The 14,998-nt window shown below is 35.9% G+C and overlaps 1 protein-coding gene and 1 long non-coding RNA gene across 2 annotated transcripts; both read right to left on the bottom strand.

Moving 5' to 3' along the window:
- Window positions 1-4,030: 4,030 nt before the first annotated feature.
- On the bottom strand, window positions 4,031-5,060 carry LOC145801099 (uncharacterized). The gene is made up of 2 exons (XR_014341994.1): window positions 4,898-5,060; window positions 4,031-4,780 (listed from the first exon to the last, which is right to left on the bottom strand). It is a non-coding gene; the product is annotated as an uncharacterized LOC145801099 (long non-coding RNA).
- Window positions 5,061-5,535: 475 nt separating this feature from the next.
- LOC114320549 (transcription factor MYB1-like) lies at window positions 5,536-10,528 on the bottom strand. The gene is made up of 2 exons (XM_082891338.1): window positions 10,099-10,528; window positions 5,536-6,746 (listed from the first exon to the last, which is right to left on the bottom strand). Exons 1-2 carry the CDS (start codon window positions 10,436-10,438, stop codon window positions 5,818-5,820), a joined length of 1,269 nt encoding a protein of 422 aa, XP_082747464.1. The 5' UTR covers window positions 10,439-10,528; the 3' UTR covers window positions 5,536-5,817.
- Window positions 10,529-14,998: the final 4,470 nt, after the last annotated feature.

The following is a 14,998-nucleotide window of genomic DNA, read 5'->3' on the forward strand; positions in this document are numbered from 1 at the left end:
TGGAAAATTAATTTTTTTTAAAGTACAATAATTGTACTACTAAAAAAAGTTAGATTCACTAAAAGAGACCATTATTTTGAAACGGAGGGAGTATAAGATATTTGTATACGGTCCGAATTGGTTCAAATCCGGAACCGTGGGGTTCAATCCGAAATCGATCCGTAAAGTATGAATTTTTAATTTTTCAATCCGAAATTAAATTACGAATTTAAAAAATCAATCCAAATCTACCAAATTAGACTAAATCAAACCAAATTATAAATTTTACTGACCTCTAACCTAGCTCTAAGGAATAGTGCATAAGTCAGAGCGGGTGCAACATGATAACAACAGCAGCACCTAGTCAATCTTAGCGTTTTTTAATTATTTTAATTTAGAATTAAAAATTTAGAGTTAAAAAGTTTTGTTCATAATAAATTTTTTAATTTTATAGGAGAAAAAATAAAATAATTATAATTTAACTATGACATTTATCTTATTAATTTTTTAATTTATTTTATTTTTTTAAAACTATTTTAATAAAAAAAACTCAAAAAAAAAAAAATATGTGCCAAACAAACACTACAAGTGAGTTCTAACAAAATTATTCAGTGTCATTTTGGAAACATAGCAAAAAGTCACATTTTTGGACAAAATATCCAAAAAATGCAAGTGCCAAAAATGCCAGAAAATTGGTTTGGCAAGTGCTAAAAACGCAGGTGTAAAATTACAAATTAGGGCCTATGTAAAAAAATAAATTTCTTATGTTAGGTAAGGGTATTTTGGTCATTTTAATTTGATTTGACACCATAAATAAATATTAAACTAAAAAGTAAAAAGCTAACTTTTCATCAACTTTCCAAATTACTTTTCAAAAAATTAAAAAAATTAATAAAAAATCAAAAACCAACTTTTTACAAACTTTCCAAAACACCAGTGTTTAGCTAGCAAATAACTTTGTTGGACTATGGTAGTCATTTGTTTGTACAAGACTCACCGAGTAGAAGCTAGTTGGTTTGGGGAAAGGAATAAATTATTCGCCCCACTACATTTCTTGAAAGATTCAAATTTGGGGTCTTAGAAGTCTTCTTCACTCGGTTAATTTTTTAAGATTTCGAATATATCTAATTATCTATCAACTCTATATATTAGGTAAATCAGAACACATAACTACAAAGAAAAGCCCAAAAAAAAAAAAAAAAAAAAAAAAAAAAAAAAAAAAAAGTACTTACGTGTAGGTCATAGTAAATATATTTATTATCTAATAGGTCTTATGGAAAAAATTTATCATAAAAAAACGTCACTAATTGTAAGTTTTAGTAACAATTTATAAAAATCATGACAAAAAAGTCACTAATTGTCAATTTTTAGCGACATATATAAAAAATTATCACAAAAAAAAAAAAATTTTAGCGACAATTTTACCAAGATTTATTTTCAATAAGGCTTGATGAAAATTAAATATAACTATTAGGACCTATTGATAATTTACTCAATAAAAAATTAGTTTGTCCTAGGACTCTTGACGAGTGACAACTAAAATAAGTGAGAGAAGAGATCGAAAATGGTTAGTGAATAAAAGTGATGACAGAAGGTAGTTGTTAAGGGAGGACTCATTGGAAGTGGTAGCTAATGTGAGGAGGAATCCTGGAAATGGTTGTTGATAGCAGTGGCGAAGGTAGGGGTGGGTGGCATGTGATACACAGACAGGAGGGACAAAAGAATGAAAAATCGTTTTCAAAACAAATTAGGGCAATTTGTCAAAATCTAGAATTTAAAAATTGTTTACAGTTTTTTTTTTTTTTTGAAATCCAAAATAGATACTATAGTTTTCAAATTTTCTGTAAAGATAAATTAAAAAAATTAAGAACATAGATGTTTAGTTAGGTTATATTTGAATTAAAAATACGACAAATTATTAATAGGTCCTAATAGTTGGACTTAAGTTTTATAAAGTCTTATTGAAAATAAGTCTTAATAAAATCGTCGCTAAAAATAATTTTTTGTGTCGATTTTTTACATGTTAAAAATTAATAATTAGTAACTTTTTTGTCGTGATTTTTGATAAATTGTCGCTAAAACTTATAGTTAGTAACGTTTTTTTGTAACGATTTTTTCAAACGGTCGCTAAAAGTTAAAAATTAGTGATTTTTTGTGATGATTTTTTTAAACTGTCGCTAAAACTTATTAAGTAGTGATATTTTTTGTGACAAAATTTTTGAATTGTTGCTATTAATAATTAGTAACGTTTTTTTAATAATGTTTGATGAAAAACGTTTATAATTCTCACAGGATCTATTGGACAATAAATCTATATTAAGATCTACAAGTAAGTCTTCTTAAAAATTTGAGTAGAAAATTGTGAAGTTCAAAGAAAATTGATGGGGGAAAACTAATGAAATAGAAGGGAATGGACTAAAAAAAGCTAATAAAATAAAGGGGGAAAACTAATGAAATAGAAGGTAATTTTTCTTTCACTTTTTCCTATTCACTTTCTTTTGCTTTGTAAATCCTCACTCAAATACCTGATCCAAATTAAATAAAAAAAGAAATAAAATTAAAATAATTTATACTATGTTGGGTATATGAACCACCACCAAGACCCCAAAAAACCACCACCAAGACCCATGTGTCCGATCAATGGTTCAGGTATATCGGCTAAACACAAATTGCCAACCCTGTTATGACAAAAATAAATAAATAAAATTATCAGTTAGTTTGTTTGTGTTGTTGTGTTCATGTAAAGTTCTGACTCGTCCACCAAATTAACATTATTCCTTCTTTGGCCATGTTTAGTGTTACTTATAATTTTTATTTTTATTTTTAAAAAATTTGGGTATTAGAATATTTAATAAGACAAAAATAATAAGATGAAAAAAATTAATTATCTGAAAACTAAAAGAAGAGTGTTTTAACTTCAGTTTTCTATTATACCTAACAAACCCTTTATGATAAAGAAATGAAGAAAGAGGAAAAGACATGAAAACTAACAATGAACAAACCCATAAAGATAAAGGCAGGTTTCACATGTCAGCTGAGGAATCAATTGCACTTTGATTGTAGTTTGATCACATCAAAAGAAAAGAAATAAAAGAGGAGCAAGTAATAATAGCAATAAGAATAAATAATACTAACCCTCATTTGGAACAGACTTTTTTAATAATTCTTAATTTTTTAACTAAAATATGATTTTAAAAAATTAGTATATTTAGAATAATTTTTTAATTTTTTACGAAAAGATATGCAAAAAATAGAAAGAAAAAAAAAATCTTTAATTTTTTTAGTATAAGTTATTGACTGTTTGATTTTTTTGTGACTTTTTAATTTTTAAGTTATAAAAAGTAATATTGCCAAACGAGACCTACATAATACCTCAAACTATGTGAATTGTATGGGGTGGCTAAAGGGAAGCAAGTACACTAGAATCTTCCGTTTGGGTTTTGCTCAATTCCCTTTTTTTTTTTTTAATATATATATATTTTTTCACTGTTTGGCAACAAACTGACAAAGCACAAGTAATACATTGACACGATGATATGCACCAAGTTTTTTCATTTGATTAGGGTGGTTACATCACACGGTATCTTCTGTCTTAAAATTTTATTCTCGATTTTCTTTAATCCCAAGATTATATCTCAAAATTTTAGTACTACGTGATTTTCACCACATTATATGAATAAGAATATATTGAAACAAATAAATAGAATTTTGAAAAAAATAAGATTCTTGGCCGCCCATGACAAATAACTTTTTTTTTTATTTTTATGACTTTCTCATTTTTTATATTCTTCAAGCCATCTTTCTTTTAGGTGTTTTTTCTTTATTCTTTTTCATTTCACAGAAATAGCACAGAAAATACACTCAATACCGATTGTTCAACACTCCAAGAGAGACATAAATTCTGGAGAAATAGGATCCTGGACCCACGATATATTCATATAACTTGGCTTTTTGGTTTTCTTCTCATTTTCTAAATTCCTCAAGCCATCATCTTTCTTTTCAAGTTGTTTTTCTTTTATTATTCTTCTTCATTTCTCAGAAATAGCAAGGAAAAGGGACTCAACCACTATTATTGAACACCAAGATTCATTTGTCACCATCAAAACCTTATCTAGACAAATCTTTTACTTTTAAACTTTCACTATAGGGACAACCAACCAAGCTAGTTGGAGCTAGTTGGGCTATAAGCCAACCACCATCTCAACCCCAACATCCTCAAAAAAAAGTGCATAAACAAATAAGCGATAGAATCCAACAGATCTTAATCCGAAGTTTCAAATATTGGCCCAAAAAAAAAAAAAAACAGAGTTGGGATGAGAATTCATTACCTCACAAGACCAGAAAGTGGGTAGAGAAGGGTTCTTGAAAGCTGGTGACCCAGAGCCAACAATCTATTTCGTTCGCATAAGCTATCTTGTCATTTGGCTAGTAAAGTATTCCTGGCAAGGGAAACTCAAAAACTTAGCAGTAGATGATTTACAATCCTATAAGCATACCAGCAACGTTAACCAAGTCATTGCAAATTAAGCCAAAATGGTGGAAAATTTAATCTATGGAAACTACTGTCTCTGCACATGCGTGGATGCGCATGTATAGCTTGAAAGGGGTGTAGAGCAAAGAAGATTCTCCATTCCTCTAGTATGTTATGAAACAGTCATAACAGGTTTCAGAAATAATTACCAAAAATACTTCACCTATTTTTCTGTCGACATTTTCAGAAATATATGATATTATTATAACCATGTCAAATGCAACCCCCTATTTTACACTCTAAAGAGTCGATGATGAATAATTGCAACCCCTGATTCAGAAACCAAAGAAAGGTCAGAAGATTCATACATACACATCCAAATAATAATTATAATGAAGATCCAAAACAGAGGTTGGAATTGGATCAATAACGGAAAGGATTAATTACCAGTAAAGGCTTGCACTTGATTACAACACCTCAATCAACACGACTTTCTCAATCTCCCGGCAATTCCTTGGGCAATCAATGCTCCAAATCCTTGTCCCAAAGTTGCTCACCAGCTGACTCAGTATGCATTCTCTTCTGCCATCATGGGCCCTTTGTCGGTTACCTGACTTGTTACCAACACCAAGAAAGAAAATTATGAGGCCGGAGCCAAACACTTCATTTTGTTCACATAAGCTATCTTGTCAATTGCTATTTTCAACATTGAGCTCTGAAGAAGTTGTTCATACCTCCACAATCCATTATGTCAAAATGGTTGCAGAATTCATTACAATCTAATGAAACTACAGTATGAGTATGTGTATAAACAGGTCCACACACATTTACATGTGGACGTGCACATTTCGTGCAAGCGAGTGTTCATGTTTGAGTGCAGATGCTTATGTATAATTTTAAGGGGCTTCAACAAACTGATAATCCAAGAATGCAAAGAAGATTCTCCATAGCTTTCCTGCGGATGTATTTCACAAGCAGGTAATAGGTTTCGCACATAACTAGAAATACTTCTGCTAGTTTCTGTATACATTTTCACAAAATATAACAATTTAAAAGCACAAAATTGCATCAAACAAAGAGGCCACAAAATAAAACAACACACTACATACATCTTTATAAATTAATATTTCCCCTTTGTCAAAAATCAACCACCAAATCAACCCCATAGCTATAAGATTTCAACAGGAAAAGCTATAAGACTTCAACAAAAGCAATTGGCTAGAAAAACCATTTCATGGATTTGATTTTTCCCATGGACTTCTAAGTTAGTCATGCAATATAATCACTACAATGACTGGCTGATTTTCTCCTAGATGACAACATGGATCTTTTGCAGTTCAATTGTTTTATGTGAATACAAGCTAATATCAACTCCGGCCTCCAACTTTAGCTGATACAGAAAAGGGTTGCCTACTAGTTGGAGTTGATAGCACGTCATTCATCATGCCTATTAACTTGTTCTTTCCCTCTTCAAAGCGCAAGTGCCCATTCTTTCTGCTCTCCTCAAAATGATCCATTTGTACAAGAGGCCCTCCAGATGTGACCCTGACATTAAGGTTTTCCACTGCTCTGACACTGCTATTATCCAACCCACTCTTCTGCCAAGCAATATTACTTATATCAGTGGCTATTGCAGCCAATTCATGAGTTGGAATGAACGGAGGCTCTGCAAAGTCAACATACTCGGGACCCAGCAAAGAGCTTCTAGATTTCCCCCCACTTTCAGTCCCACAGCAACCATGGCCGCATTGATGAGGTATTAATCGCTCTCCATAAGCTCCTTCAAGCAATTTGTACATCCCAGCATTGGGTCTCACGGCTTGAAGCAAAGGCCTTTGCATGGGAATAGGCAGTCTTGGAAATGATGACACAGTTTCTTGACCATCCAAAGGATTATATACATTAAATGCACTGACACGTGCCACAGGATGGAAAAGAGTGGGCGGTTCTTTTTCTTCAATACTAGATTGACCTTGTGGTTGAGCCTTGTCTTCCCACGGTTCCTCCATGTTTTCTCCAGAGCTGATATCTTTTCCTTCGAAGGACTTGAATGAATTGACATCCCCACATGATAGAGTATCTTCAGATGATGCTTTTGATTTATCCAAGCTAATATCTTCAACCATATTGCTGGATTCCAACTTAAACTTGCCACGTGCCATGCACCGGCGCCTCAAGGTAGAATTCCAGTGGTTCTTAATTGCATTGTCTGTTCTCCCCTGCAGAAGCCTTGCAATTGATGCCCATTTGTTTCCATGAATAGTATGGGCCTGGACTATGATGCGATCCTCTTCATCTGCAACAAGCTCAGCTTAGCTTTGTTCATTCAAAATAATACTAAATATATGCATGAAAAACCTCCATGCCAAATAACAGATGTAATAAAAAAAACTGTGCCAAATAATAGATGATAATAACAATGCACTGGACATCTAATTTGGTAGCACATTGCAGCAAACTGTGAGAGTTGAATTGCCTTTGGCATCAACAATTTTTTTACAGAGAATGAATTTGTTGAGGTTGCAAGCATGCATATGCATCTCATTGCACACGCACACATGCACTTATTATGAAAACACCACAAAGATGAAAGGTTGAACTATGATGCCATCCTCTTCATCTGCAACAAATTCAGTTTGGTTTGCTTGTTCACTTGGAATAAAAACAAATGTATACATGGCATGCTGACAAACGTTGAGATATTCAGATGTAATAAAGAACCGAACAAAAATGACTTGATCGCAAGAAAACACTGCACATCTAATGTGGTCAAATGGGGATCTAAACTGAGTTGAAATGCAATTGGGATCAACACTTTTACAATGACTACTGATATCACCGTATCCAAAGTTTTCTGGGAAGAATGAACCTCATGAGGTAGAATGCATGCACATAAACGCAGGTTGCACACACACACACTCATGCAAAAACACACCCACACACCCACACATGCACAAACTTATCAAGAAACCACCAGAAAGACGAAAGGATTGAATTCTGCTAGCTGAATCTCAATTTTGCTTCAAAAACAAAACAACCAGAAGTAGCCACAGTAATACAAGTTCTATGTTACATGGACTTTTCAATTACCCATAACCTCATGAATGAAGATTGTGCAATTCATCCATCCAAACATTCTCCCAAAATCAAGCATACTCACCATTATCCACTTCTAATGAAAGGAATCTAAAAAGAAGAAAAGACTCTAGATATATATTTCCACGGAGATTGACAGTTACCCGTATTAACCGCACAAATCCCTACCATTCTTGAACTCCGCATTTACTCTTAATAATGGAATGCCATCATGAATTGCCCTATAAGGGAAACCTCTATAATCACTCCACTAGTAATGCAATATTCCTTGCCACTATGTTTCCAATGACAAGACCCCCCTTTCTCTTTGGGGAGAGAAACAATTTCCCAATTCACCAAATGATCTTTTCTCCCTTCACCCCATCCTTCCTTCTCAAAGAAAGTCCCTCATAATTTTTTCAATTTTCTTAGCTATTCCAACAGGAATTTTTAGCACTTACAAGTTACAAATAATAAATGAGAATGCTACACAACACGGACGGCACCAAAGTGAATCTACATCTAGAAAACAAGCTCTTTTGGAACCTCTTTGCCAATCTTTTCTACCATTGGGACCCAAAATACGAAATTTCTCAATGGGCCAACCTACAACCCCCGCCAACCTCTGTAATCTGTCCTGTTGAATGTCAATTGCCATAATGGTACTTTTACTCAAATTAGTTTTAAGATCCAAGAGAATGTCAACAATTTTTAACAATGAAAGCAAATTCACCACCTTAGAACAATGCTTTGAAAATCGGACTAAACTGACCAGTTTGACTGTCAAAAATTCTTAACAACAAAAGTCGATTCACTACCTTAGAACAATGTTTTGAAAACCGGACTGGATGGTTTGACAGTTGACCCGTGAACCAATCTAGGTTCCGATTCGGATATACCCTTAACCCATATGAGTTTGAAAACCAGCTTCTTTTTAAGAAACCAGAAAAACCCACCATTGAACTAGTTAACCGGACGAACTAGAGCTGGTTCAAGGAAACCGGTGGGAAATGAAGCCCACGCCTGCAGCTTTGTCAATAGAATTATAAGGAGGTGCGCTGGTTTGAACACTCAGCTTCATGTACTCGTATATTTCTCTCTCATTTGACTACAAAACTTGTATGCTCCAGTTCAGTCAACACTACCATATTTCTCTCCTCATTTTTCTAAATGTATGCTTTTTAATTTCTCAAGATAACTTTTCTTTCTTTAATCTTCTCATATCTCACCATCAACCTTGAATCCTCACATTTATGTATATAACGTAATTAAAGTCTATCTTTTCTTCTTTTTTCTTTCTTAATTTAGCAAGTTTGTAAATGTTCTTTCTTTCATCTTAAATATCTAATCTAGTATAAAGATCGTCATAAGTTTTTAACTTACAATCTCTAACTGTCCTATTGACCTCCTTAAATAGCCAACTCAATATCTTTTAAAATTTTAAAATTTTTATCATTTTACTACTTTTTAAAGCATACCTTTTTGCAAGTTTACTGCACTTTTAAATTTCTTTAGATATAAGATGCTTTCCCTTCAACTCTTCAAGAATTTCTAATAGTATTTTTAAATGTGAAAAGCAAATTGCAGCAACAAGGCATCCCAACGCCTAAACGCGAGGCGAGGGCTTCATCGAAGCAAGGCGAAGGCGAAGGCGAAGGCGAAGGCGAAGGCAAAGGCAAAGGCAAAGAATGACTTCTTTTTTTAAAAAAATAAATAGTATAGATAAAAAAAAAAAAAATCAATATTTCTAAGAATCATGATGCATACAACATTCCAAATACTAAATATTCATTAAAAAAAAAACATAAATAATCCAACAAATCCAACATTGTAAATACCAAAATCCAACAAAAACACAAGTCATCAAATAAAGTACAAACCAACTAAAGAAATGAATAAGAGTTGAACAGGTCTGAGAAGAGTTGCCGAAAACAACTCACCTTCGCCAATTGTTGATTGTATGTGTTAAGGCTTCACAAACAATTTATAATTACATAGCTATTGTATGATGCATTAAACGTAATGGGGGTTTAATACAAAAGTCCAAAAATAAAGGGCTCAGATTAAAAGATTGAATAATAAACACTGGAAAACGAGGAACTAATTGCGCTCACCTTTTGCGCCTAAGCAAGGCTTCTCCATATACCCCCCAAAATCCCTCCAAGGCACCAGAGCCTCTCCTCGCATCGCTTCTTTCACACTTAGGTCAGCGAGCTTTCACAACAACATTATAAACAATACTATTCTAATGCATTCCACCATTGTATTTCACCTATTATTAATATCATCTTCCAAACTTCACATGACTTCTTTAAACAAAAAAAAAAAAAAAAAATCAGCCCTGAAATAATAAACTCATTACAATCTGAACATCGCAAGCATACACTCAAAAGGATAAATCAAACCTATCAGGCATAACAAGATTATCAAAACACTTGGCACAAAATACATTTAAAGAATCGACGAGTAACTTGCAACCCTTATTCTGAAACAATAAAATGGTAAAAACCCAAATCATAAAACATTCACATGTATATTTAGGTTTGATTCTCAATGATGAATATCAAAATTACCAGTAAAGGGCTTGCGCTTGACGGCAGGGTCTAGCTGATTACACCACCTGAGGCGGCACGATTTCCCGGATCTTCCTGAGATTCCTCGGGCGATCAAGCTCCAATTCCTCGCCCCGAAATCGCTCACAAGCCGACTCAGAATCGCGTCTTCCTCGGGAGACCACGGGCCCTTTACTCTGTCCCATGATGATGACTTTTTCCCGACTTGGCCGCCGCCACTGCTTCCACTTCCGCTTCCCTCTCCGACCACCGCCGCCGCCGCATCGACATCAACACCACCACCAGTGTCGCCGTCGTCTGCGGCGGTCGTCTCGCCGGCGACGACGGTTACATCGTCCATTTCTGTATCACCGGCTACTGTATATGAGAGTGTAAGTCAGGATAGACCGACAGCGAAGGAGATTTATAGGGCTTTTGTTTCGGGGGTCATGTTATTTTTCGGGTCAAGTTTTTAACTTTATAAATTAGCATAAAATTAGTTATTTAATTAAATTTAAGGGAAATGATTTGTAGCCCTAAAAACCTCACCCCTAATCCCCCTAATTTCTATTTTTGGCAATTTTTTTCTTTTTTTTTTTATACTTAATATGGAAATTAGGGGGATTAGGGGGATGTTTTTTAGGGGGATGAGTTAATTATTTATTATATATTAATTTTTTTTATACTTAAAATTATGATTCTATCTCCTCTTAATATTAAAAATTAAGGAGACTTATTTATAAGTCATATTTCGGACATTTATGCTATGTTAAGTTCTGTGTAATTTCTTATAGAATTTCAAGTCCTATTTAGATAGGAATATATTCCACAAGATCCTATGAGTTGTAAATAAATGGTATTAATATACTATTATACAGTATAATGGCAAAACCATATATAGGAAATTGACTATTACCATAGATCATATCTATATGAATATGAATTTCAAAATACACGAACAAGTAACATTTTCACATTCAATTTAATAAATCAAAAACCTAGTATGTTTGCGAAACGTAATGTGGTACGTTACGTTACGTTACGTTTATGTAGGTGTCACACTACGTTACATTTATGTAGGGGTCACGTTACGTTACGTTTATGTAGGTGTCACGTTACGTTATGTTTCGCAAACTTAATCTATAGTAACATTCAATTTTCTATATAAGAAATTGAATGTTACCATAGATCATATTTATATGAATGCGAATTTCAAAATACACGAACAAGTAACATTTTCACATTCAATTCAAAAAATCAAAAATTAGTAAGTTTGCGAAACGTAACGTGACACCTAACGTTAAACGTACGTTACGTTTATGTAGGTATCACGTTACGTTACGTTTATGTAAGTGTCACGTCACGTTACGTTTATATAATGTCTCATCTGATATGGTCACATTACGTTACGTTTATGTAGGTGTGACGTTATGTTTTGCAAACTTAATATATGGTAGCTGAGAGGGTAATTTATATGAAAATTGGGTCGAGCTGGGTAATGGGCCGTTATGGGCCACAGTACGAAGGGCTGAGTAAAAAGGCCATAAAGTTACTCCGGTCCAAAAGAGGCTTGAAGTTACTCCGGTCCCAAAGGGCTTACGGTAAGCTCGGTCGTCACACATGAAGTTATCTCGGTCAGGACCACAGTATTGGTTATCCTGGTCTAGACATACCATGGTTAGCATCGGGAGAAACCGGGGTAAGAGCAGTGAATGGAAGAGCCGAGCTAAAGTTAGCTCGGTCTAGTCTGCGGCTTAGCATAGCCATGCTTACCTCGGTCATATTGGAGTCCGACCATGGTAAAACTATCTCACTTGGTTTAAGCAGTGAAGAGGGTGTTGAAGGATAAGCATTATCTTTCAGGAGTATGACTCTTAGGAGGACTCTACATGGAGGAGTAAGAGTCCTAGTAGGATTGTGCCACGCGGAACTGTAGACACCCCATTTTTGACCGACCTTAAGACTCATACGTCACCGATTGAGCGCTCGGTGATGTTGCATTTTGTGCTCGTTCAGAAGTTTCAGAGTCTTGGCTGCGAGCCTTGCCTCCAGACTTCCGGACTCTTTTGTGCTCTGCCTCAGTTTGCGAACCAGGCTCTGTTTTCTCTGTTTTCTCTTCTCGAAGGGAGGAAGAGGTCTCGTAGATCATCTCTCAGTGGCCGTAGGCTACGTTTCGTGGTCGTAGGCCATTTTGCCCGTTTGAAGCCCGGTTTCCGATTTTTCGGAGCCGTTGGCCGTGTGCCTCGGTTCGGGACCGCTTAACCACCTCCGTTTGTCTCAGTTTTTGGCATACATCTTATTTGCTCCCTTTTGAGGGACACTGTAGTCCGAGAGACCAACTTCGTGGTCGGACACCACTTCCGGTGCCTAACAGCCCACTTTCGGGGCCCCGAACTACGTGTTTTGGCTTCCGAACCTTCATTTTGCATTTTTGGGCTTTGACCCGAACTTGAGATAGTCATATTTTGAGGTCCTTTTCATGTTTGATTAAGGACCTTTTGCTGTTTGAGATCTCCTCCTATCACTTGCTTCTTTAACACTCTTTTAGACCTATTTTTGCGCGGTATTTTAGGCTTACTTGTGAGTTGTTTCGGACTTGGTCATAAACTAGAAAGTGTCTTGTTTTGAGCCCCTTTATATCCCACTTTTTGGCCTTTTTGGAGGGAAACTTGGATTGTTTTCCCTCCATTTTTTCCCCCCATTTTCCCCCCATTTTTTCCTATATATCAGCAGCTCCAGCTGCTGGTTTAGGATTAACAAAAAATCCCCCCTAAGCCCTTGCTTTGTATCTCTCTTTCTCCTTCTCTTCCAAGCTCCAATCCTTCAAACCCTACACCATTTTACACTACACCACCAAGCCTCACCCTTCCATCTTCCATTCCAGCAGCTAGAGGATGTTCTTCAAGGCCTAGGAGTGCTACAAACTCAAGCCAAGAGCTACCAAAGACTTGTTTTCAAGGGTAAGTTCCATTTCCCATTTTTTTTGTCCATATCTTGTATCATTTTTAAGCCATACATGCTTGCTGTTTTGAGCTCCGGCCCTAACTGAAAGTGGCATTTTTTTGAGCTCCTTTTCACTTTTTCTTAAGGGCCTCTCACTGTTTGAGGCCCTCTTGATGCACTTCCTTCATTATCCCTCTTGTATGCCATTATCTTGTGTAGTATTTTTGGCCTATGTATAATCTGTTTTGAGCTCTGTCATGAACTGAGAAGTAGCTTATTTTGAGCCCTTCTTCAATATTGTTGAAGGGCTCATTGCTGTTTGAGGCTTTCATTCATCACTTGCCTTTATATCTCCCTTTTGGCTCCATTTTTGCATGATTTGTTAGCCTATTGTGCTTCTGTTTTTGGGCGATTTTCAGAACTTAAAACAGTCTTATTTTGGCCTCCTCTTCATGTTTCATTGAGGGTCTTTTATTTTTTGAGGCATCCTTTCTATACTTTGTGTTATATCTCTGTTTTTGGCCATATTTTGCATAGTATTTTTGGCTTGTATATATGCTGTTTTGGGTCTGGCCATCAACTGTAAAATGCCATTTTTTGGGCTCGTCTTCAATGTTGTTGAAGGGCCCCTTTGTGTTTGAGGCCAGCAACCTTCACTTGCTTCTTTGTCCATCTTTTGGTCCATTTCTTGCATAAGAGCTTAGCCATACCTGTGTCTGTTTTTGGGCTCTTTTCAGAACTGTAAAATATCATACTTTGGGTCCCTCTTCAACATTGTTGAAGGACCCTTGGCTGTTTGAGGCCTGCAGGTGTGGCTTGCTTCATTAGCTTGCTTTCGGGGCCATTTTTGCATGCTAGTTTAGCCCCATTTGTGTTTGCTGTTTGGCTCTGTTATAAACTGGAAACATACTTATTTTGGAGCTGCCTTGAATCTGTCTTCACATGCCATGATCAAATAATGCATGCTTGATGTAGCTACAAGTCATTTCATGTGCTTAATCTTGCATTTCGGGACCATTTCATGCATCGGGTGCTATATTATCATGATTCGGGGCTGTTTCGGGTCGTATTTTAGCGCTGTAATTTGCATGTTTGCATATCATATTCCATGCCTTGCCATGTCTTGTTAGAGTGGCATTTTGTGCCTTAGGGTCGGTCCTCGGTTTGCGTGCATGTGTGCACGCATTCCGAATTGTCTCATTTTCATCTGATGGCCTCTTATGTGAGTGTGGCTGAGGTCCACTCATGTTAGTGTAAGTCCATTGCGCATTGTGTATGCCATTTTATTTCATAGCGTTGCGTATGCTAAGGTGTATGTTAGCGCATTGTGTATGCCATGTTATCTCGTGCATCGTATATGCCATTTCATAGCATATTGTATGTTAGGTTGTATATTAGTTGCATTCATGCATATCATGCATATTGCATTGTGCTTGGGATAGGGGTTAGCCCGAGCACGGGAAACGAGGTACGTTTCGTACTTCGAGTGACGGAACGTGTCTCAATTCCCCAGTCACCGACACTCCGGATTATCCATGATGGAGTTAGGTTTTAGTTGAGTTTTCATATGCATTCATTCTATATTGAGTTGCATAAGTCGACTCCTCGGCCATCATGCATCGATATGCGTGATTGGTGGCACGAGGATCGAGGCATGCATACATCTGTGAAAATACATTGCTATGCCCCTCTCCTGCTCTCTGTTACAGCAAATCAAGAATCAGCAGTCTTCTGGAGCTTGGCGCGCTTCCCAAGAATAATTGCAAAACAGAGGCTAATTGGGGCATCCCAGTGAATTTCCGCGCAAGGCAGCCCAAACATACATCATTCATCAGAGTCGAGGCAGTCCCTGGCTTGCATGCCGGTTTATAGCTTTCTTAGATTAATTTGTAAATTAATTAGGATTTTTGTATTTATTCGGGACTGTATTATTCATTCATTCGGGACTGTATATTATTTTATTCGGACCCTCTGCGCG

The sequence above is a fragment of the Camellia sinensis genome, chromosome 10 (genome assembly GCF_055761805.1).
Source record: "Camellia sinensis isolate YWXY chromosome 10, ASM5576180v1, whole genome shotgun sequence".
Classification (NCBI taxonomy): Eukaryota; Viridiplantae; Streptophyta; class Magnoliopsida; order Ericales; family Theaceae; genus Camellia; species Camellia sinensis.

Excerpts from the sequence above, each read along its gene's own strand:
- LOC114320549 (XM_082891338.1), bottom strand. The coding sequence starts at position 10,438 with ATGGACGATGTAACCGTCGTCGCCGGCGAGACGACCGCCGCAGACGAC. Across the intron at positions 6,747-10,098 it reads CAAGCGCAAGCCCTTTACTG|ATGAAGAGGATCGCATCATA; the intron begins GTAATTTTGATA and ends AGCTTGTTGCAG.